The following is a 25599-nucleotide window of genomic DNA, read 5'->3' as shown; positions in this document are numbered from 1 at the left end:
TGGAGTCCTGGAGCTGGCAGAGCTGCAAGTGTTGCTGGGTTTGTGCTGATTATTTGTTTTTCAACTTGACACTGAACATCCTTTGACTGTCCCTGGCACCTGTGTTAGGGGAGTGAAAAGCTGTTTCTTCATCATCTTTGTGTTGCTGAAGGTTTAAACTTTTTTTTTTCCCTGTGATATTTTTTCATCAGTCATCTTTTCCACAGGCTCCTGGCTGTAAGGTGTTTAAAAACAAGTATTTCAGCCCAAATTCCTGATCAGCAGCTATAACTGACAGGCCGTAGCTTTGTGGAAAACCTAAGTAAAAATTGCAAGTGGAAGGCTGTGATCTGTGAGTGGTTTTATTAAAGCAAAGTTCATTTTGTTGTTATGCACAAATAGGATGCATAAAGTTCTTTGTGTGTCTCTATATTCAGATGCTTAGTACTGCATTCCCAGTAGTTTATTGTTTTCTGAACTAAATTGATCCATGGGGATCAGTTTGCATTTGTTTTCCTCTTTTTTTTTTTTTAACTCCCAGTTGTAGTTTCAGCTCTGCATAGGCTGATTGTTGAAGTGAATTAATTAAGCACATTCAAGCTAAGAAGGCTTGCTCTGGGAAAGTGTGCTCACTACCCCCAAAAAAAAGAAGTTGCAGTAGTCAAGAGCTGATTTTTAATTCTTCAACCACATTTCCTTGTCCTTAGGCTGTATTTTTCAGCGGACATTTGCAGAACCTGCTGCAAAAAAAGGAAGACTTAGGCTTTAAAGTCAGTGTTTCAGATTTAGGGTGCACTTTAAGTGAAAGGAAAATGGAAGTAAAAAGAAGATGCCTTTCTTCAAGAAGGTAAATTGTCCAGTGGTGGGAGAATCCGGTGTGTTTATGGGGCAGGACTTGGGAAGTGGGGGGTGGTGGAGGGGTGTTGAAGCTCGAGGTTCCTACTCCTTCAATGTGGATGTTCATGCTGGAGTGGAAACTTCTGGTCTGGCCAGAGGACTAACCCAGAGGCCTGATTCTCTGGAGCACATAATAGAACAAATAGAATATTTATGTGAATATAACAACTCATTGAACTGGGTAACTCTTCCCAATTAATTAGTTTCAGTGGCTGTGAGTCAGGACCAGGAGTGGCTTCGCTCTGGGAGGGCTGGGGTGGTTTGATGTCACACTGCAGAGATTTCTCAGCTGCTGATGAAGAAACTCCGTCAAATTACAGACCAGAACATTAGGAAAACAGGCCCAAATTACAGACCAGAACATTAGGAAAACAGGCCCTAATTTCAGTCCTTTCTGTGCTGCGACAGATAATTATGTCAGCTCTTGTTGCCAGACTGCTCTTAATGAAATGCTGCTTTTTGCAATATTTTAGCCCTAGTCTAACAGCAATCTCATCCAACTCTTACATTGCGCACTCATTTTTTAAATCTCCCAGTTCAGACAAAATGTGCCAGAATGATGTTATGATGATTTGAAGTGATTAAGTAATTAAGTGTAACCCCAGGTGACAGACTCCTAAACACTGTTGTGTTTAAGAAGAACACGTTATTACTAGTAGATGTTGCAGGACAGATTTACTTCATAAGAATAAAATCCAATTTTCCCATGCTGATAGAGGCAAGTTTCTTTTGTATATTGTGCTTGAAAAGAAAGAAAAAAAAAGAGAGTTGAAGCCAGACTGCGTTTGCACAAGGACATTTGAAAAGAAGTGTTTTGTTAGGCTGCTGGACTGACATGATTCAATTTTGTCATGAACACAAGGGCTGCCCAGCGTCTTTGCCATCTGGGAATGAAACTTGGCCTCTCCCCTTCCTTTCTGAGCTTTTTCAGATCTTTTGTTATGTTAAACAGTGCAAAGAATGACAGACTTTCTCTGTGCTGCTTCTTAAATTTACCTTTTTGTTTGCCTTCAACTTTAATTTATTCTTCCAAAGCTGTGCCCGAGGTACAAAGATGGGGAAGTTCATAATGAGATTTAGGGACTGCCTGGGTGAAAGGGTGGTGGCTTTGCCTGGAAATCCAGGCAGTTAAACTCCCTGAGGAGTGTTCCCCCACTTGTTTGCTCTCCCTGCCTTTGGCTTGCTGAAGGCTGAACTAAGGAACGTTCCCAGGCAGGTGTCAGTGTGCAAGTGTGAAGGGAAAAGGCGAAATGCAGAATTAAAGCAATCCTGAGTTAAACTTCAGCTGTCAGGGTGAGACTCAGATCCCACAGCCCATCGGCGAGCTCTGGTTCCCACTGCTGTTCTCTGCAATGCCCTGTGTGATTCCTGACCTGTGTGGACCTTCCCAATGCCTTCCCTTACGGCTGGGATGTGGTGCAGCTCCTCTGTCAGGAAGCACACACCTGCCTGTGCCTGCCCAGAGCACAGGGAAGGGGCTGTTTGTCACTGGCAGGTTCAGCTGCGATTTTTTTGGTGTGATTTGTTGGCCTGATTGAGATAAATTATACAGACAAAGTGCTTCAGGAATTCAGGATTGAGGTGGGGAGGCAGCAAGGGGATGAAAACTGGTCTGGAAGCAGAACTATCCCATGGCAGATTGGAGGTAGGGAGATAGGAGCTTGGTTGTTGGGGAAGGACTCTGGTTCTTAGCTGTGCATGGGCAGTGGAATTTTATCTTTAGTTCACTGATGGGAAAAGATGTGCTAGAGAGGAAATGTTTTCATTGTTGATAAACTTAAAAGGAAAAAATTATTGTTCAGTATTGAAACATTGGTATTTCCCAGGTTTGTAACTATTGGTTTCCGGGCTTTGAGAAAGCCTTTATCCAAATTCCTAGGGAAAAAAAATCCAGTGAGAAGCTATTGGGAGATACTGCCTGTGAGTTTAATCACAGAATCATTCAATGGTTTGGGGTGGATCTTAAATCTCACCCAGTCCCACCCCTGCCATGGGCAGGGACACCTCCCACTAGCCCGGGTTGCTCCAAGCCCCGTCCAGCCTGGCCTTGGACACTTCCAGGGATCCAGGGGCAGCCACAGCTTCTCTGGGCAACCTGTGCCAGGGCCTCCCCACCCTCCCGGGGAAGGATTTCTTCCCAATATCCCATCTAACCCTGCCCTCTGGCGGTGAGAAGCCATTCCCCCTTGTTCTATCACTGCATACCCTTCTCCAAAGTCCCACTCCAACCTTCCTGTTAGGAACTTTAGGAAATTTGTGATCCACAGACACCAAAAACACAGAGGATTTGCTGGTAAAGTGTCCCTGTGTCCTTGGGTTAATTCTTCCATAGGCAGTTTCTGTAGCCCCCTGACACTGAGCCAGGCCATTTTCTGCTTTTTTTATGAATTAAGAGCAATTGTACAAAACCTCTGAAATTATTTTTCTATGCCAGTCTGAAAGCATAATTTTTTTGAGCCATAAAACACGATGTTGATTCTCGTGTGGGTCTTACATGGTGCTGTTGAAATTCATATTATTAGTGTCACCTGTTAGTGTGGAGCTTTTTATGGCAGCACAGGCATTAAAACATTAGTGGGCTCCAGAATCAAATTACTCAGTGTTGTACCACCATTAGAGCTTAAAGGTTTGATTGGTTTTCTGTAGGGTAATTTGGTTTTGGACCCCTTTAGATGACATTGCCCCTCAAGATATTTCTGCTTGACAGCTTCAGTTAGGGTTGCTTTTTATATTACTTTTATAAAAGCAGGTTTTTACCACAGGCAGTTTTATTGCCATAAACCCATTTGATTTCTATGACCAGTTTCTCTACAGGGTTTATATTAAATCAAGGATTATCACCCTGAAATTCTGCAATGTTTTTGTGAACCTGTGGTTTCTGGGGGGACCATTTATCAGCAGATGAGGTTTTCTTTATTCCAGAAGCACCTTCCTTGCTTTAGTTTCATTGTTTCACCTGCTAATCCTTTTGCCCTCATATTTTGTTTTAAATAACTTGTACTTATTTGGGTTGATTTGAATACTTTGTTTAGTAGGTTTATGCCCATAAAACTTCCTATCTTGACTGGAATAGCAAGTGTCTGATAGCTGTGAGCTCTTCTCCACACTCCTTCCACGTTTGCTAAATCTGAGGTGGATTTCATGTCCAAACATGTAAAAATTATCTGAGCAAGGATTTTGGAAGTCTGCTGTTGCTTTTATGTGTTTTTCAAAGTTTTATTTTGTTTCAAGGGGGGGTGTGTGGTTCCCCCTCCTCCCTGTCCTACCGTGGATATGCTTTTGCATTTCCCATTTGTTGCTGAGTGGGGATATGGACCAAGTGGACAAGAAATACCCAACTTTTTTCTGTGTACTGTCTCAGGCTGTTTACATTCAGCACTTGTGGCATCACCTGCAGCCTTTTCTGTTGAATACCTTGTGTGAGAGCATTTCTCCCTGGGATTACTCCATTCTCTTGACTCCTTCCCCAGTCTCTGGGGTTCTCCCCCTCACCACCCCCAGTACCTGTGATTGTATACTCAGGGTTTTGCTTAAATTTTGGGACACTGATGAGCCAGGAGGGAGTAAAAGTGTTTAACAGCAACAAGGATGTATTTCTGTACCCTGGGGAAACAAGGTGGATTAAATCAAGATTGGAATAAGAGGATATGTCCCTTTGCACTGATCTGTGCCCAGTTTTTGCACTAAACAGGAGGAATTCTTTCTGTCAAGCTGATGCTCCCTTTCTTCAAATGCAGCTTGTCTACACAGTTCAGTGGTTAGTTTTGATTTATTTTACCTTAATTTCTTAAAAAACCCAGACTTCTGTGATTCCCTGGATTCTTGGAATACTTCAGGATACCTCAAATGCTATTTTCTCAAAGTCAAAGCCCCTTCAATATTCTTGACTTTCTAGCCATACTAAAAATAATTAATGGAGTCATAGAATGTTTGGGGTTGAAAAAAGCTTGTCCAGTTCCACCCTCTGCCATGTGCAGGGACACCTTCCACTAGCCCAGGTTGCTCCAAGCCCCATCCAGCCTGGCCTTGGGCACTTCCAGGGATGGGGCAGCCACAACTTCTCTGGGCAACTTGTGCCAGGGCCTCCCCACCCTCCCAGGGAAGAATTTCTTCCCAACATTAAACCATTCCCCCTTGTCCCATCACTGTCTCCCTGTGTAAAAAGTCTCTCTCCCTGGTTTTTATAAGCCCCCTTTAGGTACTGGAAGGCCACAATGAGGTCATCCCAGAATCCATTACTTACATTCCCATTTGTACTGTGGCTGTTTGATTTGAACTCTGTTCCCTCTGTGTGGAATATTCTGTGTCTCATTTGCCCAGTTGTTCTCTCGACGTGTCCATACATTGCTGAGCCTGGATAGCATTTGATTGGCAGCACAGGAGGAAGAGCTGTCTGAGACAAAGCAAAATGGTACTGATTACAAATCCAGTGTGGTTTTTCCTGAGGATATGGAGCTGGGATTAATTTTATCTCTGCAGGGAGGTAGTGCTTGCTCTGCCATTAATTGCTAGTGACACCCAGGGCAAGCTGCAGGGTCCTGCCCTGTGTTCAGACTGACCTTGGAACGTGTGGCCCAGAAAATAAGGGCAGCTGCAGGAGTTTTAGTTTGAGAATGTGTGTTTTATTTAGGGAAATGCACCTTAGTCCTCTGTAATTAATCGGTTTTTGGTGTTTCAGTTCTCCAGGTGTATTAAAATGTTTAGAGAGCATAGGGTAGCTGTAAAATATTAGTGTTACTGGGTGAACAAATGTCTCCTTTCACTGCACGTGAGGGAGAGTGACTTTGTACACGAGCAGGCAGTGATAGGACAAGGGGGAATGGTTTTAAACTATAAAAGAGGAGAGATTTACATAAATAAGTCCGTGTGAGGGTGGGGAGGCCCTGGCACAGGTTGCCCAGAGAAGCTGTGGCTGCCCCTGGATCCCTGGAAGTGTCCAAGGCCAGGTTGGACAGGGCTTGGAGCAACCTGGGCTGGTGGAAGGTGTCCCTGCCCATGGCAGGGGGTGGCACTGGATGAGCTTTAGGGTTCCTTCCAACCCAAACCATTCTGTGTTTCTGTAGTCTCATTACCTTGACACTAATTCCATAGTGCTTACGTGCTTTGGGCTTAAGAAATGAGCTATTCCAGGAGGAATTACCTGTGATTGTCCAGCTGACAATCCAAGGCAGTTTGGCTTGAGTGAACACAGTTGTAAATAAGAGCAAAACCAGAGCCTTGATTCCCAGGAGCAGACAGGGGTATGTTCAGGAGAGCCTGTAATGACTCTCTTGGAGGATTGTGTGAAAAGTCTTGTTTCCTTCCATTCCAGCTTTTACCTCTGTCTGAGCCTGTGGCACCTCTCTGAAACTGGTGCTTTGTGGGATTTTGAAGTGCTCTGTCAGTGCTGCACGACACTGGCCTCCAAACCTGCCATGGAATTTAGGGACTTGAGGAAGTATCCGCTAAAAATTCAGATGCAAGTGGAGCTGGTGATCCTGAGAGTTGTGTTTGGTCCTGTTCTTCCCTGTCTCACTCTTCCCTTTCTCCTTGCAGGTCTCGATGCAGAGCTGTCCTACGTGAGGAATGATGTGATTAATCACTACGCCTTGTCCTTCAATCTCTTAATTCCCAGTGAGACCAACAATCTCCACTTCACCTGGCATGCTAAATCCAAGGTGAGCAGTAACTTCTGGGTTTGGGTGCTTGAGACATGAGCTGTGCTGCCTAGTGAATATTATCATTAGTGTTATTAGTTCTGTTATCACATAATGGCTCTTTTCTTTGCAAAAATTAGCATGTGCTAGGTGCAAAATACTTATTTATATGACTGCAGGCAGCAAGTTAAGATGATATATATCCAAGCTGTTCCTTTCTTACTTTAGAAAGGTTAAGCACTTTATTTTAAAGTATTTTATGCTGCTTGCTCCTGGCAAGGTCCATGTATGTACACAAGCTGTGGAATCTCTTCTGTTGGTGCACTGGACACGCAGAAGGGGCAGCCATGAACTGAAGCCTCTGGAAATGATATGTACAGCAATTGTTGGAGAGATTTCTAGAAACATATGCCTGGAGACAAGGAGAACCTATAAAAACAGCATCTAGTATGTTATTACTGAGCCCTGATTAAATGGAAAGGGGTTTTATTTCACTTAATCACCGTGGCTGGAGCGTGCAGCAGCAGCTGTCAGAAACATTGCCTGTGCTCTTTCCAGTTCCTTAACAATTTATATTTTCATATATTAAATGATCTGTTTAGTCTCTGCCAGATGTTCATTCTGGGTTGTTGGTTTTTTTTTCTTTTTTAAATGGAGTGATGGTTGTTCTTCTGTCCTTAGGAAGGAAATGCTGCAGTAGGAGCAGTAACATGAGTTTCCTTGTTAGAGCTGCAGCCATGGGCCACCTGCATCCCCGTCCCTGCCCTGAGCTTCCTTGGGCCTGGCTGGGAATTCTGAGGAGGAATTTTTGAGCTTGTGATTGCACCACTCGGCACCTTCCCTTCTGACTTGGTGGGGTGGGTGCAGGGCAGTTTGTAGGAGCTCAGAAACTGGGTAGTGTCTCCACACTTGGCATCTTGACTGGAAAATAAATTGATAACAGAAATGAACCGTATTACGTTTTAGAAAGGAGGGAAAAAAATAAACTGTTGGGCCAAACAAAGTCAAACAAATTCATTCAACTGACTGTGAAGGGTTGGGATTAATTTCCAGCAGGATCTTAGGACTTACAGTAGGCCCTGTAGGGTTTTTTTTGAATGAATGTTTGCTGAATCAGCTTCTTAAGTAGAAACAAAATCCTGACTATAGTTGAGTAAATTGTTTCTAAGCAATTTTGTTTGTAAAACTGACTAGAAGAGGGGGAATTTTTTGAATTCCTATGGCTGACTTTTGAAGAAGTAAGTTTAAAAGTACTGACAGGTGAGGTTTGTGGGGATTTTTTTTTTAATACACCACTCTAAATTCTGTCTCAAATTTTAAAGAACAATTTCTGTTTTGGCTTTCTCAATTTAAACTATCACAAATGCCTGATATTTCAGTGTCACATAAGAAACTTGGAATGTGGTCACTTAAAATCACCAGAATCTTTGAAAATAATGTATATAGCTTTTTTTTCTTTTCAAGAAGAACTGTGAAAAGGTATGTAGCATTTCTTTTTACTACTGCAGAGATTTCTGATGTGTTTTCTCTCTCCCAACTCTTGTTACAGGTTGAGTATAAACTGGGATTTCAGGTCCATGATCCCGTGGCCATGGCTCTGCCCCAGGCCAACATCTCTCTACAGGGAGAAGTTCCTCGCACCCTCTCAGGTAAAATTCCCACCCCCATCCAGCTAATGGGGGAATAATGGTCATTTACTCCCAAGTACAGTTTTAGTAACCTGTGAACATTTAATATAAGTGACATAAATGAATTTAAAATCTATGTCCTTTAATGCTCTAATAGTTGTCTGAAGTGATGAGGCGTGAAGGCTAAAATAACATTTCTTAATTTCGAGTTATTTGACAGTGTACATTATAAACATCATTTATAAAGACTCTTATCATGGAAAAGTTGTTCCATCACAATGTCTGAGAAGTGCTCAAACTTACCTGCAATCCCTTTTGTTGTGTTCACAGTGTTTTGTGTGGAACTCTCCTGCACTGGCAGACTCGACTCCGATGTCACAATACTAATGCAGCTCAACTTAACAATGAATTCCTCAAAAAACATCACAATTTTAAATTTCAAAAGAAGGAAAATGTGCTACAAAAGTAAGAGATTTAAGTTTCAAATCTTTAAAAGTTCTTACTGTTAAAGTGTGATAGGAAAAGGGAGTGGGATGGTGTGTGATCCAGGACAGGAGTAACAGAGTGAGTGTTGGAGAGGACTGGGAGAAAACAGGTCAAATTTTGTCTCTCAGAGATCAGTGGGGACTTGTGGTAAAAGCAGAAGCTGGTGAATGAATAACTTTCCCCAAGAGTTTTGCTGTATTGATTGACCTTTATTTTTTACATATATATCAGAAAGCATTTTCTCTGTGCTTGGAAGGAAAAAAGGTGTTTCTTCAAAACTGCAACACTCTGAGAATTCAAATTAAGAATTACCAAGCAAATCTACTTAGTTCATAACTTATGATAAGATTAGCTATTTAGTGAATATAAGGAGGTGTTAGTCTGTCAGACATGGAGTACAAAATGACCTTGGGATGTAATCCAGACTCTGGAAATCCCAGATTGACTCTTTGGTGTTTCCACTTGGGAATCTGCAAGCATAACTTATACTTGGATTGTTGCTGCTTCCTAGAATTTTCAGAGTATTTCGTAGTATTTTGATAGGCATCAGAAGACAATTGTTTAGGAGGATCCCAAGAGCTGTGCCCTCCTTAGGAGTGGTTGTGGTGTCCCGTTCCCAGGCAGCGTTTGGGGGTGGCCAGCTCTCTCTTTCCATGCTCCTCCTGGCTCTGATCACGTGGAGCCTTTGAGGACAGGACAGCAGTTGGCTTTCCAGAGGGACATTTGTCACTTTTCTGGAGTGTAAATGCCCAGGGATGAACTTGGGGAAGGTGTGGGTGGAAGAGCTGGTGTGGCTTTGTAGCACGTAATGTTGGGGTACTCCTGTTCCTTGCATTGGTGCTGCAGGGAGATCATTCTTAATTATAATAATTAATTATAATAATAAATATAATAATGATAATTATAATAATTAAAGTGCATCTCTGTTTATAGTAAAAATGGAGGTCTGGCTGATAATATTGACATTTTTACCTTTATGTTATGTTTTCCTGGGTATTTTTTCAACTGTTCCAAGTGAGGGAAGTCAGCCCTGCTGACCCATTCACAGCTATGGATGTGTGGCAGAGGTTTCCAAAGGCACCACACAGTTCTCTGGGGCTGTGAGACAAATCCACTTCCTAAATCATGCAGAAATGATTCTTATAAAGATCACATTTCTGCAGGTTCATCAAACCATCAGTGACTTTGTGTGTTGGTTGGTGTAGATCACCCGGGGATTTCTGACTTAATTTAGTGCCTAAGTCAGAAATACAAAGGAACTTGCTACTGGTTTTGTTCAGGGCATTCCTGATAGTTTCTCCTCAAGTTTAAAAAGGGAATAAAAAAAGAGGAGGAGAAAAACTCTCTGATTTTTCCCTGCCCTGGATTACTGTTTCACAAGGTGGACAGGCTGAACTGGGATGGGAAGGGGCTGGGCTGGATTGGATACAACTGGAAGCAGGAAAGGGGATGTGCAAGTGGGACCGTGCCTTTGCAGCCACAGAAATATTGGATTTCCTCCATGCAAATCCTCAGGGAGGTTCACTTGAAGGCATCTCCACAGCCTGCATTCCCTGGGTTTGCACTGCTCCCCTTGGAAACCAGGCTCACAATAAGCCTAATGAAGATTTCCCTTTGTAAAGGACCACAGCACATGTATTGTGCCTTTAGCTGCATATTTCTGAGTGTTTCAATAGGCATCATGTCTCTCATCCCTCAGTCTGGTTTTCCCTAAAGGAGGCAACTGGCTTCCTGTGAAGGGCTGCAGTAATAGAAGTACACCAAACTGAATGGTTTTGTCTCATCTCTTTAGAGCTTGAACCAGAAGTCAAATCTCCAACAGCTGATAAAAACAGCAGCAAGGCTCTCTGTAAGTAATCCTGAACGTATAGCTTTGGGTGTGAAAACTGGAAAACTTGGGATGCTCTTTGGTGCCACAGCTTTCCCTGTCAAAACACTCTCCAGGTAGTCTGTACTGTACCCAGTATTTTAGGGGGGGGGTGTTTGATAATTAATTTTATTAATTAATTATATTAACTAGTGAAGGGGGTGAAAACCCTTATTTCAAGTCTCCTTACAACTCTCATGTCCCATCTTAGGGGCTCTGGTTTCCCTACATGGCTGATCTATTTTCTTTAGGACTTTAGGACCTGTCTGGTTTGCTGTTCTGACCTGTCACTGTTGAGTGAATGGGACCAGATAGTTTCTTTTACTCACTCCTGCCTGGAAGTACCATCAGCTGACTGTGCTCAGCCTCCAGAGTGCCCAAAATGTCACTCTTTGGCCCAAATGCTCTTGGAAGGCAGTGGAGTGCGTTGCTCAGTGTTCTCTTTACCCCCTGCTGTCTCTTCCAGGGCAGTTGTTCTCCAGGATACCTGATCCTGATACCTGATCCCTCCCTGCCTCCAGCTCCTCTGCTCACGTTGATGTAACAAACTAACAAATTGTAATTTCTTGTGGGCTTTGTTTGTTTTTTTTTTTTTCTCTTTGAGAAGAGTTTGGTGACTTTGTACCTCCCTGTTTCAGTTGATCCTGTAAACGCAGCTCCCACCACTTCCACCCGGGTGTTCTACATCAGTGTGGGCGTGTGCTGTGCTGTGATATTCCTGGTGGCAATAATCCTGGCTGTCCTGCACCTCCACAGCATGAAAAGGATCGAGTTGGATGACAGGTGTGTATTCCAGCTGTCCCAGTGCGTTTCTGGGACATGTTTGCTCAGATTTGTGGGAGTTTGGTCTCAAAATGAAATCCGTGGGATTTCTGCTCTCCATGTCAAGCTGTAGCAGGTATTACCTGTGTAGGGTTGTGGTAAGTGCTGTGCTGCAGAAAGGCAGCTTTTGCAGGTGCCCTGCTGTTTATGGGGTGGGAGGGTTGTGGCTGCTCAGTTTTTGTCAGAGTAGTTGTGTAGAGTGGGGAAATTTGGACAGAATCAGATTTACAGGGGTTGTCAGGATTGACAGAAAAATTGGTAGATACTTGGGCACACAGAAAAGGCAGGCTGAGAGAGCTGGGGGTGTTCAGCCTGGAGAGGAGAAGGGTCTGCAAAGACCTTTTAGCCCCTTCCAGTGCCTGAGAAGGCTCTAAGAGAACTGGAGAGGGACTTTGAACAAGGGCCTGGAGGGACAAGAGAAGAGGGAGTAGCTTCCCACTGCCAGAGGGCAGGGTTAGATGGGATATTGGGAAGGAATTGTTGGCTGGGAGGGTGGTGAGGCCCTGATACAGGTTGCCCAGAGAAGCTGTGGCTGCCCCTGGATCCCTGGAAATGTCCAAGGCCAGGTTGGACAGGGCTTGGTGCAACCTGGGCTAGTGGAAGGGTGGAATGAGATGAGCTTTAAGATCCTTTCCAACCCAACCCATTCTGGGATCCAGGAGTCTATGGAAACATTTGTTTTTTACTGTCATCTACAGGAGACTGAATTTCAGTTTTCTCTATTTTTATGGATTTTCCAGTATTCCCTTTGCTCTTAGGGTGCAGTCTGGGGATTACAACTGCTTAGTTGTAAAGCTGGAAATGTTGCACTCTCCCAAATGCATTTCCAATCCAGAAAAATCGTGGCACATGCACATGAAAGGGACTTGTAATGTTAACCCGAGGGCAGTGGAGTAGGGATTAAACACCGAGGTGGAAGAAAGGCTGGAAAAACAGGTGGACTGAGGCTGCATCAGATGCAACTGTTCAGGACCTGGCAGTTTGAAACTGGATCCTCTGGAAAACAGTCACGCCTGTGGGTGGTCACCCCTGGTGAAAGGGTGTCTTGAACTACAGGATATCTTGGACTGCTGCTGTGCTGCCTTTAACCTCTGAGGGTAGCTTTATCTTTTCATAGTCCTCTTCATCCTTTCATCTATTCCTTTCAGTTTTTCTCTCTGCCATCCCCTCCCCTGGTGTCCCCAGCCCACGGGGGTTTGGGGAGTCACTGCCTTCAGCAGTTGGGATTTCTCAAGGCTTGATTGACTTGTCACCTTCCCTCAATTCCTTTGTGCCTGATTGTCTGCTGAGGGGTTTTAATCAGCTGAAGGTGCTAAAGGATGTGCAGCTTTAATTCAGAAAGGGAAAGCATTGCAGTTATAGTGTGTGAGCAGTGTCATCTGGGAGGTTTTGAGGGTGTCTGGCCCAGCAGTGGGATCAGTTGTCCTTCCATCCGCTCCACGGCACTGGATTTCTGTGGAGATACAGGCTAAAATCCACCTAATATTGGTCCTCTGTGGTTTGCAAGTGTTAATAATTTGCTGTAAATCAGTTTATGCCCTACTGATAAATTCTGATAATTTCAGGGAGGTTTCCCTGCCCTGGCAGGGAGTTGGAATGAGATGATCTTTATTGTCCCTTCCAAACCCAAACCATGCTGTGTTCTTATGAAGTTTGTGCAACTCCTGGGGTTTAGCTCTTCAGAGCACCATGTGAGGGCTTGATTTTGGAGCCCAAAGGTGCCTGACCTGACAAAACCTTGGATATGTTCCTGGGTAAGAGCTGTGGTCAACTGGTGCCAGAGCAAAGGTGTAACAGAGGCAACATGTGCCTGAAAATCAATTTAGTGTGTGAGCGACTTCAAAAACTCTGCTCTTTCCAAGCCTTGCCTGGAAAATCTCCTGGTTTAATGCCACTAAGTTAACTTTGAATGTGTTCCAGTGGCAAGCAGTGATGTTTTAACTGTCCATCTTTTGTTTTAAACCAGCATCAGTGACAGCAGCAGCTCCCAAGGCCTGTCCCAGCCCTCCACACAGACGACGCAGTACCTGCGAGCTGACACCCCCAACAACGCCACGCCAGTAACCAGTAAGTGTTAATCTAAGGACAGACTTATCCATGCCACAGTCAGGAGGGAGCTCTGGGGCTCAGGAGTGATCCCATCTCCATGTGTTTCTGATGGTTGTCTTATTCTTTTCATCTGTTTTTGCTTCCAGCTTTGCTTGAAATGATATGAAGTAGCTAAAAAGAGCAGTGAATGAAAAGGAAGGGTGGCAGTGGTTTGTATTCTCTATGGTTGACTGGTCTGGTAACTGATATCATGGAATCTCCTGAGCTGGAAGGGACCCACAAGGATCATCCAGTCAAGCTCCTGGCCCTGCCCAGGACACCCCAACAATCCCACCCAGTCCCTGAGAGCGTTGTCCAAACCCTCCTGGAGCTCTGGCAGCCTTGGGGCTGTGCCCACTGCCCTGGGGAGCCTGGTCAGTGCCCAACCACCCTCTGGGGGAAGAACCTTTTCCTGAGATCCAACCTGATCCTGCCCTGGCACAGCTCCAGCCATTCCCTGGGGTCTTGTCACTGGTCACAGAGGGCAGAGATCCCACATGCAGCACAAGGGAAAGGCTCCTGGTCACTCCAGTGAGGCTGAACAGCCAAGGAACTGCACTCCAGGTGTGTCCCTGCACTGTCCGGCTTCCCTCCAGCTGGAACAGTCCCTTCCCTGGAGCAATGCTGCGTGGGATAGCCCTCCACTAGACAATAATTTGAGGAGCAAAAATTCCACAGATAATAAATATATAAATATATAACACAGATAATAAATAAATAAATACAGAATTAACACACAACCCAGCTGATCGTTGCACGGTTGCATTAATTGGGTTTTCAGTAACATTTAAATTTTTAAGAAAATATTACCAGAGTAATTCTCAAGATTTCTCTAATGATTCATAAACATGTGCAAAAGTACTCTGTCCTTTCTGACTCTGCTGGTGTCTCCAGATGTGTGGAAGTGCCAGCAGAGGGCACTGGTAGTTTGGTTATGTCCTGCTGGGGTCAGGCGTCTTCCCTCTTCATTTCCTCCTTGTCAGGGCACTGCAGGGAGGTGTTAGTCACCTTTCCTCGGGGTTAATAAAGAGGCACTTTATTATTATATATTATTGTTATCTCGTGACAGTGCAGAGAATCCTTGTGTGATTTCTTTCCCTGCTGATGATTCTTCACACGGCATCTTGTGGTTTTTATTGCTCAATCCTCTTTTTAAGATGAATACATAATGTTTTTAGGGCTGTGCTGGTCTGTACCTGTAGGTGGTGCTGAGGTGAAGCCGTGTGCTTGTATTTTCATTCCAAGGGTATTTATGTTGGATTGTTTGGCTCTGCTGGCTCCTCAGGTTATCCTACGTTACGGATAGAGAAGAATGATCTCAAAAGTGTCACTCTCATGGAGGCCAAAGCTAAAGTGAAGGACATAGCCATCTCCAGGGAGAGGATAACCCTCAAGGACGTGCTCCAGGAAGGTATTTACAGCACTCAGACACTTTATTCCTGCACCACGATGCCGATATATAAATACACAGATATTGATACATAAATATGCATAGATTTTTATTGCTGGATTTTTCTGAGATTATTAATGGGTGACATTTCTGATCTTTATATAACTTTGGTGGAAGAGAGGAACGATGAGTGATGTTTGCACTTGGGGTGTGGGGAAAGCAGTTTCCAGAATTCATTAGAATGGGGGAGCAACTAAAAGGAAATCATTGGGCTTGTCTGTCTTACCAATCTGGTCCCTTAAATAAAGGAAGGTTTTAGATGGCTGAGGAGTGAGGGAATCAGTTGGGGCTGTAAGTGGCCAGGTAACTAATTTTTGAGAATTCCTGCTCTTAACAACAAAAAAAATCGAAGTGAAAACAACCCAAAGACCAGAAAAACTTCAGTTGTCCAAACTCAGTGTCTCAACTTGATAACCTTTGATCTGGAAATCTAATCAGCAGATGCCACATTTACAGCCCTGATATCAAAAATTCAGAAATTACCTGGTTCTTTTCATAGAATATCCTGAGTTGGAAGGGACCCACAAGGATTCTCGAGTCCAACCCCTGATTGTTCATTTTGTAACTGTTCATGCACAATGTTGATTGATTCTTGTTGATACCAAATTTGGGAAATAAGCTCTGTGCTCAGCTCCAGTGTCAGCTCTGCAAAACCTTCCTCGCTTGTGCCTTCCTTGGGATGTGCCTTGTTTTCCCCTGTGCTCTGCCTGTAGCTGGGGTGTTGGGAGTCATCCGTGACTAGAAGTGACTCAGTGCCCCAGCAGCACTTCAGATGTTTGGTGACAGAGCTGGATGAGTCTGAAAGGATTGCAGTATTGATACTTAATTTGAGTGGATTCTGCTGCTGTCATTAGTTCACTCTCATACTTGTCCCCCTAAATTCTTAGTTATCTAAAACCTTCAGCATTTACTGCCTGTAGTTGTGAATCCACCTCATGCTGAAGAGCTGGTTGGGTTCTATATTGGTGATTTTATGGGATTTATAGACACTTTAATTGCCATTGCTCCTCACTTTCTGCTGTGGCTGATACATCCTAAAGTAGTGTTTTCTTAAAATATACTCTCTTAATGTTATCAGTGTGTTTTACCCACTTAATACTAATTGTATGTTCTCTTTCCAGGCACCTTTGGGCGCATTTTCCATGGAATTCTAATAGAAGAGAAAGACCCCAGTAAAGAGAAGCAAGTTTTTGTCAAAACTGTTAAAGGTATGTTTGCAAAAGGATTGGGTTTGTGTGCAGGTGTTTGAGTTGTGGTGCAGACTGAGGGTATCAAACCTGGCTCTACCAACCCTCCCTCCCCAAAATATGCAAATGATTACTGCTTAAAAAGCAAAAGCAGTTTGGATGCTGCCTTCAGCCAGAGAGAACAGCAATCTTATATGGAAGAAAAATGCATATATTCTCTACCACTGCCTTCAGCTATTTTCCCTGGAATACTTTCACTTATTATTGTTCTAAGTAAAAGTCAGATTGGTTTTTTTCCCTAGCATGTCACTGCTCTTTCCATCCACAGCCTTGTTGCCTGCAAATTGCTGAAAACCACCTAAAATACATCTTAAAAATCTTCTATAAATGTGTGAATGTGCACAAGGCAGGGCATGGGCTCTGCCTTCCTTAAGCTTTACTGGTGAAGTGTGAGAATTAGCATTCAGAACTGAACTGATACAAATAGAGCATCTGTGTCCAAGAAATATTTTGTTGGAAGAATTGAAATGGTGACAGGTAGACTTAAGAAAAAAGGTAAGTAGAGATGAAAACCATATTATATATATCCTGTGTATATATTACATATATCCTACATATATCCCTACATTACATGTATCTACATACATCCCTTCCTCTGCACTCATCATTGTAGGAGTCTTCTGGTAGCTGAATTCCCAGTGCAGTGGTTGTTTCACCACTTATTTTTGTCATTTCAGTTGGGTGCATTATTGTCTTTTGGTTTCTCATTTTACAACTTCTTTAATTCTTAAGAAAAAAAAAAATTAGTCTTCTATAAGAATCACAACTTTTTACATTTTTTTGCCTTGCTGTTAATTTTTAAAGATCCTGATTTTAAAGAAGAAGGTGGGAAATGGTGAAGCTGCTGAATTTTGTTGCTGTTGAATCTTTCTGTTACCCATTTATTCTCTGCCATCTTTAATATGTTGCTTAAAGAAAGCAATTTTCTTGGTCTGTTTCTTGCACAATCTTTTGATGTTCTTTTCTCTGGCATGTCATAGAATCACAGAATGAATCAGGGCATCTCAGAATGGGTTGGGTTGGAAGGGACCTTAAATTTCATCTCATTCCACCCCCTGCCATGGGCAGAGACACCTTCCACTAGCCCAGGTTGCTCCAACCTGTCCTTGGACACTTCCAGGGATCCAGGGGCAGCCACAGCTTCTCTGGGCAACCTGTATCAGGGCCTCACCACCCTCCCAGCCAACAATTCCTTCCCAATATCCCATCTATCCCTGCCCTCTGGCAGTGGGAAGCCATTCCCCTTGTCCTGTCACTCCAGCCCTTGTCCAAAGTCCCTCTCCAGCTCTTCTGGAGCCCCTTTAGAGGCTGGAAGGGGCTCTAAGGCCTCCCTGGATCCTTCTCTTCTGCTGCCTTCTGTTCCCCCTCCTGACAAACCCTTCTGACTGTCATTTTGCTTTTATTTAATATAGTTTCCAAAATACTTGGCCCATGGCACGTGGGTTGCTTTTTATAGCATTGGATTAAACAGCACAACAAGATTTGTCAGAAGAGATCTTAATTTATCTGCCTCCCATCACCACTTATGGAATTGCTATCCCAAAATGCAGCTTCCAATCCTCTCCTAAATCCATACTTCTTTCTCCCTTGGATCTGTAGCACAGTTAATCCTGATTCCTCTTGCCCATCCCTTTGCAGGGAAGGATTTGCTGGCTGTGGTGAACTGGAGTGTGGTTTTAGGAGAGTGATGGCATTCACAGGATCAGTCTGCAGAGAATTTCCCAGCTTTGGAAAGGATCTGTGTGGAAAAAGTTCAGAGTAGATTTTGGTGACACTTGTCTGGTTTGGGCAGCAGGGAAAATAACTGTAACCAGCCTCTCTCCTCTCAGCAGCTCAGTTGCAGTGCTAATATTGGGCAGCTTCGTTTTCCTACCCTGGCTGTGATGTGTGTGTGTGTGCAGCTGGGACATGTAATAAGTTAGGAATTTGATCTGTTTGGGAAAAAAGCCCTACTCTCTTGTAACAGGAGTTTTTCCTTGATCTCATTCATCCTGTGACCACACACACGCTGCTGTTCTGGCACAGGCAGAGCAGGGCAGGACCATAAAGTTGTGATGGATATGAGAACTATTAAAGTGACTTAAGTATCTCTTTGCTGAAGGCAAGAAAGGAGCCTGGGAGTCATGGAAAAGAGACAAGGAAAAAAGGCTTTGTCTGTGGAGTTAAATTATCCCTTCCCAAAAGTACAAGCTGCTCCAAAACTGTCTTGTTTTACTCTGAGAGGGATCAAATGAAGCCCATTTGGTGCCCTGAATGTCAGAAAGCAATGGAGGGGGGCTGTGGGGTGGTTTAGATCTTTGGAAAGTGAACTGTGAGCTGAAGGTCTTTCAGGAGGTGCTGAGAGGAAAAATAACCTTCTAGAGAGGAAAAACATCTTTCTTCTCACCAGAATCAGAGCTTGAGAAACTGAAGCCATTGTTTTGGCTGTTCTGACATTAAGGGAGTTGTTATGGCTTTAAACCTGGAATTGCCAGTGAAATCATAGAATTGTAGATCAGTTTGGGTTGGAAGGGACCTTAAAGATCATCCCATTCCACCCCCTGCCATGGGCAGGGACACCTTCCACTAGCCCAAGTTGCTCCAAGTCCTGTCTAACCTGGACTTGGACACTTCCAGGGATCCAGGGGCAGCCACAACCTCTCTGGGCAACCTGTGCCAGGGTCTGACCTCGCAGTAAAGAATAAATAAATAAAATTTTCTTCCTTATGTCCAGTGTAAATCTACCCTTTTCCAAGCTAAAGCTGTTGTCCTTGTCCTGTCACTACAGGCCATGATCACAAGTCTCTCTCTATCTGTCTTATAACCCATCTTTTAGTATTGAAAGGCCACTGAAAGGTCTCCCTGGAGCATTTTCTTCCCCAGGCTGAACCACCTCAACCCAACAAAAACTACATAAGGGACTGGGAGGCTTCCCTGGACCATGAGCTCAGGTCTGTTGGCTTTTGGGAGAAAGAGCTCTGCTCTCTAGGGAAGGTGCCAGGGAAGGGTTGTTGTGCCATTCAAGGAATGGTTTCTGATTGCTGCTTGTTAGGAATACCCATGAATGAATTCTGGAAACTCTTCCTGTGTCCCTCCTTCAGCTGCCAGTGTCTTACAGCATCCATAACTTTCAAGTGGGATTGTTTCCCATAACATGGACAGAGGAGATGTGCTGTCAGTTTTCTTATTCCCTATCCCAGGGAAGGGGACTGTTGTGGCCCTTGTGCTCCTCAGGCTGTAGGTACATCTATATTTCCTGCTCTGAGGGGAGGGTTTGCAGCCTTGCCAGCTTGTCTCTTCCCTATCTTTTATCTCTCCCAGGGGTTGATTCTTTTCCCCAAAGGATCAAAAAGCACAAAGAGTTGGCTGGTTATGACAGTGGCTGCAGCAGCCCTTCCCACTTTGCTTCCCTGATGCTTTCCAGCCCTCCAGGAAGATGTTGAGCATTGCTATAAACCTGAAGAATGCTCAGTGAAACCTTGATTTCTCTGAGCTTAGTGCTTGTTCCCCTTCTTGAAGTGACCTGTTAAAGGAACCAGTAATACATGAAAACTGAGGGAGCCTGGACCTGCCGAGTGTCCTGAGAGGCTCTTGAAGTGGAAGAGCTCATCCAGAGGGTTTCCAGCAATATATTGTATTCCCTGATTTCCCAAGCTGGGATTGACATATTAGGTCAGAGTCTCAGAGAGCAAGTTTGAGGCTGATGAGGCACCATCAGTGCAGGGGGAGAATAGATTGGAGTGTGCTCATTTGGCATGATTGGGCTGGTTTCTCCTCCACCACAGAATGTGGGACTTTCATTTGAACCATTCCTTAAGATACTGGAGTAGCTTTCAACCAATTCAGTGATTACTTGTTCTGTAGCTCATAAGTTGATAGGACTGAGAAGTTGGAGACACTTCTCTTGCAACCTCAACACCACATCTTTTATAAAGACACATCTTTTATAAAGACACAGGCTGAAGGAGGATTCATCCCTGAGTTTCACTCCAGATCCCTTAGGAGAGTTTTTTCTTCCACCTCTAACTCTGGTTCACTCCAGGGAGAAAGTTGTAACATGCCCTGGTAGTGACAAAGTTTCTACCTGCACATTCATGAAATACATAGGTTATAATGTTTTTTTAATACTGTATCATCTTAACACTTCTGAGTGTGTCTGGATGCCTGATCCTTCCATTATGTGCAGGGCTCTGTGCCAAGGAGAGCTTAAAAGGAAAATGGATATTATTTGGCAAAATTAGAGGTGGCTTTCTGGAAGCTCTAATAACTTTGGAAATACAGAGATCCCAAGATCTGGGGAAAAGGTGTCAGGTGTTCCTGCTTCCTCTGGATCCTTCATGTTGGCCACCCAGTTGTTCTGTTCTCTTTGCAGTTTACAGCTTCACTATGTTCATTTGCTAGTCCTCACTGTAAAAGTTTTAATGACTTTCATCTTTAGACTTTTCTGTGGAAAATTTGCCTTATTCCTTTTTTTAAATAGACATCCATGAGGATTAAGGATGATATTGCCAGTAAGAACACGGATACGTTATCTACTATTTTTGGGGTTTTGGAATCCATGGATCAACACAACCTGAATAAGTTCTTTGTTAGAAGATGAGAGATTTAACATTCCCTATTTTAGCAGGGAATTTGCTTCCCTCGTTGTGTGTCTTGTTCTACAGAAGAATTGTGTTATGAGCCTGGAATGCTTCCCTTTCTAGCAGGAGGTTTCCAATCCCTCTCAGCTTTGGGAAGTGTCTCGGTTGGCACGTTTCTCCAAGCTGGCATTGCATCTCTTGCCAGTGATTAACAGAGCTCCTCTGCCTTTCTTGGGAGTCTCTGGAAGTCAGAGGGGGAAAAAAACACACCTTGGATTTAAAGAACACATTGTTTAATGGTGCTTTTCCTGTGAAGGAGAAAATTCTTAGCAGAACAAATGGAATTGTGTTATTCCAGGAACATACACAGTGAGGGTGAGCTGTGCAGAGCCCTGACTCACTCAGGACCTTCTGGCCAAGGTACACTTTTGGTAAAAACAACCCATCGTGCTGTTCAGGATAACCTGGCTGCTCCCATTTCATGTTCTAACCACTTAACATTTTTCTGATGTACGAGGAAGGAGAGTTTGAAAACAAACCACCCATGGAAAGCACTGGAAACAAAGTCAGTGTGTGACAAAGGTCAGCTCTTAAAACTTCATTTAACCAAAATTAACAAAGCTCTGGGGTTTGCTATCTGAGGTCATGAAAAGTGCTTTAGGACTCTTTTAGTGTTCTTGGCTACCTCTGACATTATACTTTAGATTTTTTTTTTTATTCGTTGCTAATCTAGTTAAGAGGAGATGCCCCATCCCTGGGAGTGTTTCAGAGCAGGTTGGAGCAACCTGGTCTAGTGGAAGGTGTCCCTGCCCATGGCAGGGGGTTGAACAAGATGAGCTTTAAGGTCCCTTCCAACCCAAACCACTTTGGGATTCGGTGATTCTGGTGACCCTTTAGAACATCTTCCTGCAGTGAGGAGGTGTAAGGATAGAGATCCTGAGAACTCAGGCTGTGCAGAGCAGGGAAAGCAATAGGACCATTTAGGGGACTTAAGTGTGTACAAGCAGCTTTGTGTTAACCCAGCTGGAGGGTTTCTTGTTCATACTAAACAAATACCACAGCCTGGAGCATCCACAATTGTTCCCAAGGGATCATTTTTAAATGGATTGAATTTGCTGTTCTGGGCAGTTCATTCTTAAAGCACAGCTTTGTGATAATATTTTGAAGTTTTAGGTTCATGCCTTAAATGCACAGCATTTAAATTAATTGTTGAAAGTGTTTAACCTCCCAAAATCAGAGTGCAGGATCCTGTTTCTGTAGAATATAGTTTATGTAAAACAAAACAAACAAAAAAAAAACCCACCAAAAAATCAAGAAAAGAGCTAGTGCTCATCTTATTCAGTGTCTTCATAAGGGAAGATACCTGAATTTAAAGAACGGGGAATAAGCAGCAAATTTCTGAATATCAACCTAAAAATACACTACATATGTCATTCAATTCTAGTTCTTTAAGAATATCCTGAGACCTAAAATAATACAACATAAATTAAAAAAAAAATACTGAATAGCAGCTCTTAGGGTTGATGTCTGAAATATTGTACTGATTAATTTAAAGATTTGTTATTCCATATGCTAAAAAATAATCACCTGCAGTACACTTTGATTTACATGTAGTTAAAATCACTACTTGAATTTCAATTTTATTTGCTGCTGCCCTTTGGACCATGACATTAGTCATGTCTCTCTTCCCCAGTTTCACTTTGCATTTACTCACACTTTCGACTTCATTTCAGTGGATTATTTATGGGTTCATTTAATGGATTATTGAGCAAAGACCCTTTTCCTTGTTTCTCTTTGCTGCTGCTCCTTGGATCCTGGTGTTACTGTTGTGCAGGGAAATAAGACCATCCCCAAATCCTGCTTTTCTCTGCCCTTTTAGAACTGTGTAAGCATTTGTAAAGTAGAGAAAACAGAACAACATTCCCTATTTTAGCAGGGAATTTTTTTCCTTCACTCCAGAGGCAGGCAGGAAGCCAGGGATGTGCCATTGGCTTCCATGGTCCCTTGTCCCTGTCTGACTCCTGGGGCCTCTGGAAATTTTAAAGCAGAAATATTTTTCTGTATGTCCTTTCCCTTCTGCCTGTGCAAAAGCAGGTTGGGTCCTGACTGCTTGCATTCCTTTAGCAGTACATCCTTGTAGTGAAGGGAAGCTGTGAAAATACCTGGTAGCAACACTAAAAATGTCCTGTGCAACAGATGTGAGCACAGGATAGTCTTGGAGGGTTGAACTTCTTCCAAAGACTCTAGTAGAAGGGTTAAAGCAGTACCCAGGCACGTGTTCCCTTTGAACTGGGGCTCAATTCTGCCTGGGAGCAGTTTTACCTAATTTATTGCTGTGCAGAAACATCAGTAATTAAGAAGGATGTGTTGATACAGGGAGCATTTACCACCTGGAGCTGTTCTAGTCCTGCACTCTGGACGCACTCTGTGACCTCTGTGCCTGTCACCCTTAAAGAACCAGAGCTCCTGGGCTTTGTCACAGGATATTGGGCAAAGCCCCCAAGGCTGGAAGAGAATAAGGGTTATGGAAGCTCGTGAGAACAGGCAGTTGTGTGGAAAATGGGCTGTACAAGTGCTGTAATGAGGGAGAGTATAAGCTTTCAGTATGAGACAGAAGGAAGTTCCCTTGGGACCAAGCCGTTACAAATGGTCCAAAGGTGGGAAAAGCTGCAGGTAAAACATCTTTTTAAATCTTGCTGTTGGGAAATGTGTTTGTTAGAAGCCTTGGAGTTCCTGGCCGTTGTGTTTGCAGAGCTGCTGCTGATAGGAGTGCTGAGGGAATCTGCTGTTCCTGCCTTTAGCAGGCTGTGAAAGGGCTCTGGGTTGACTTAGTTCAGTTTTGGTGTCATGGAGAAGTTGGTAAAAATCAAGTAGATTCTTTCTCCCTGTGAGCCAGGCAGGGCCCCAGCACATCCCAGCACAGAGGGATTAGCCTCTTCTCCAAAAATAGCAGTGCCAGGAGTCCCATTGTGCCTGGCTGCATACAAATACTGTGATATCATGAGATAAACCTGCAGCTCTATGAAAGCTGCTTGAAATCCTGCCTTGTTCTTGCTCTGGGCCTTGGCAAAAGGTAAAACCAGGCCCAGAAAGGGTGAAACCAGGGCTCTGAGGGCATCTTCCTCTCTGGAATGTGTTTATATCTATCTCAAATAGTCTTGGTTTTAAGCACCTTCTGAAAGTTGGACCTTTTTGGTCCTAATTGAACATCTGTAATTGCCACTGGGTGTTAAATCTTCCTCTTAACTCACCTGAAATCTCTGCTCTTCATTTACTCAGCTACTGATGTGTGATCACCTTGTGAAAACCGGGCTGCACCTCATCATCATCCAGCTGCAACTGCATGAATTGCTGAGCTCTGACATATTCTTAATCACAAATAATGGTAATCTGTCAGACTTCAGCTCTTTTCAGGGCTTTGAGGAAGTTGTGCACCAAGCCCTTGTTGCCTTGCCCTGGAGAGTTCAGCTTAAATTCAGGGCTGTTTCCTGGTGCCCAAATTTAATGCATGGGAGCCTCTGACCTCAGCTGTGTCTTCAAGTAGCTGTTCTAACTTCAGAGGTTCCTGGCTCTGTGGGAGGCTCTCCCCCTGTTCCCCCTCTCCAGCTACGTGTGTGGCTGTGCTCATATCAAATGACTTCATGGATCCGGTGCAGACAAAGGAGCCACCGGAGCCCGTGGGCATTCCATGGGTTTGACAGGATCCTTCCCCAGCTCTCACCTGTGTGGGGGCACAGACAATGCCCACGTGTGTGTGTGTGCTTACATGGATTGCTCAGAGATCTGATGCCTGGTTTTAGTACAGGGTGATACTTTGGCCCAGGCAGGAGGATGAAATCTGGAAGATTCATCCCAGAATGGCCTCGTAAAAACTTCTCACCAAGCTGGAATTGCTCTGGGACTCCTATTTCTCATATCAGCCAGAAATGCTGTGGGTTTCCTGGATTGATCTGAAGGGTTTTCATACATGATGGTCAGATTCACCAGGTCCTCACAACAAAATGTATTACTACCAAAATCACCTTCACCCTGGTCTGTGAAGACCTGACTGTTGGATGCTCAGCTGTGGTTATAACCCATTAAATGAGGCAGAGTTAAATGAAAAGTTAAATGAACTTTTTCTTGTGTAACTGATGACAGTGGCTTTAAAAGGAAGTCTGACTGCTATGGGGACTGTTGCAGTAGTATTGTGGTGGTATTTTTCCCCCTTTTGAACTAGAATCACTCAAAGAGGTGATTTACATTCTGTTTTGAATTATATTGAGTACAAACCAACAACAGTTGAATTGTGTGGTGGTACTTAATTGGCATTGGTCTCAGCCTTTTACTGCTATTGTTTATTCTGGGTCTGTTGAATTTGTTGGTGTTGGGTAAGTCTTTTTTCTATGCAGAAAACAAGGAAATAATATTGATAAGCAAACACAATACAGATGCTGAGACTGTTTCACAAGATAAGATTTCGATTTCCGTATATACTTGACTGGGAGTCAATTGTCCCTTTGGGTGCTCAACCACTATAAGGTGGAAAGAAAGCACCAGAACATCACAGTGACCTGCTGGAAAGGGAAAGGCAGTGACAGGAGAGGGTCATCCCTGAAAGAGTTACCTTGAAGAGATGAGTAGATGCATTGTCCAAAGCAGCTCGACTCGTTCTGTAGATGTTAAATCCACTCTTAAATAATCTCTGATTTAAAGCTTCAAATTATTACTTGGTGACTCTTATAATTAAAAGCAAACCAGTTCAGCAAGCGCAGGTCCAGAGAGTGCATGAGTGGGTTAATCAGCTTGAACTCACACCCAGGAATCGCTTTCCTCCCTTGTCATGTGCTGGGTTGAAGAGGTTGATGTCTTTGAGTCCTATAATTAATGCATTTACACCTGGAGCTCTGTGCTGGGTAACCTGTTCCTCTGACCTCTCACAATCTGCTTTTACCTCTCCA

The 25599-nt window shown here is 43.7% G+C and overlaps 1 protein-coding gene across 3 annotated transcripts in view; it reads left to right on the top strand.

Annotated features, from left to right (window-relative positions):
• The window catches only part of RYK (receptor like tyrosine kinase), a 48378-nt gene that overhangs the window by 9871 nt on the left and 12908 nt on the right, over positions 1 to 25599 (top strand). For 2 of the 3 annotated variants that reach the window (XM_064666617.1, XM_064666619.1), the window contains exons 2-9: positions 6412 to 6533; positions 8062 to 8161; positions 8471 to 8605; positions 10419 to 10475; positions 11132 to 11276; positions 13282 to 13383; positions 14681 to 14814; positions 15975 to 16061. In XM_064666617.1, the coding sequence (XP_064522687.1) occupies positions 6412 to 6533; positions 8062 to 8161; positions 8471 to 8605; positions 10419 to 10475; positions 11132 to 11276; positions 13282 to 13383; positions 14681 to 14814; positions 15975 to 16061 (882 nt within the window). The remainder of the gene's footprint in view (positions 1 to 6411; positions 6534 to 8061; positions 8162 to 8470; positions 8606 to 10418; positions 10476 to 11131; positions 11277 to 13281; positions 13384 to 14680; positions 14815 to 15974; positions 16062 to 25599) is intronic. The other variant, XM_064666618.1, reaches the window with a different exon arrangement.

Source organism: Pseudopipra pipra, chromosome 10 (assembly GCF_036250125.1).
Source record: "Pseudopipra pipra isolate bDixPip1 chromosome 10, bDixPip1.hap1, whole genome shotgun sequence".
NCBI lineage: Eukaryota > Metazoa > Chordata > Aves > Passeriformes > Pipridae > Pseudopipra > Pseudopipra pipra.
The sequence above is the reverse complement of the archived record's forward strand: the minus strand, read 5'-3'. Positions and strand labels throughout refer to the sequence as shown.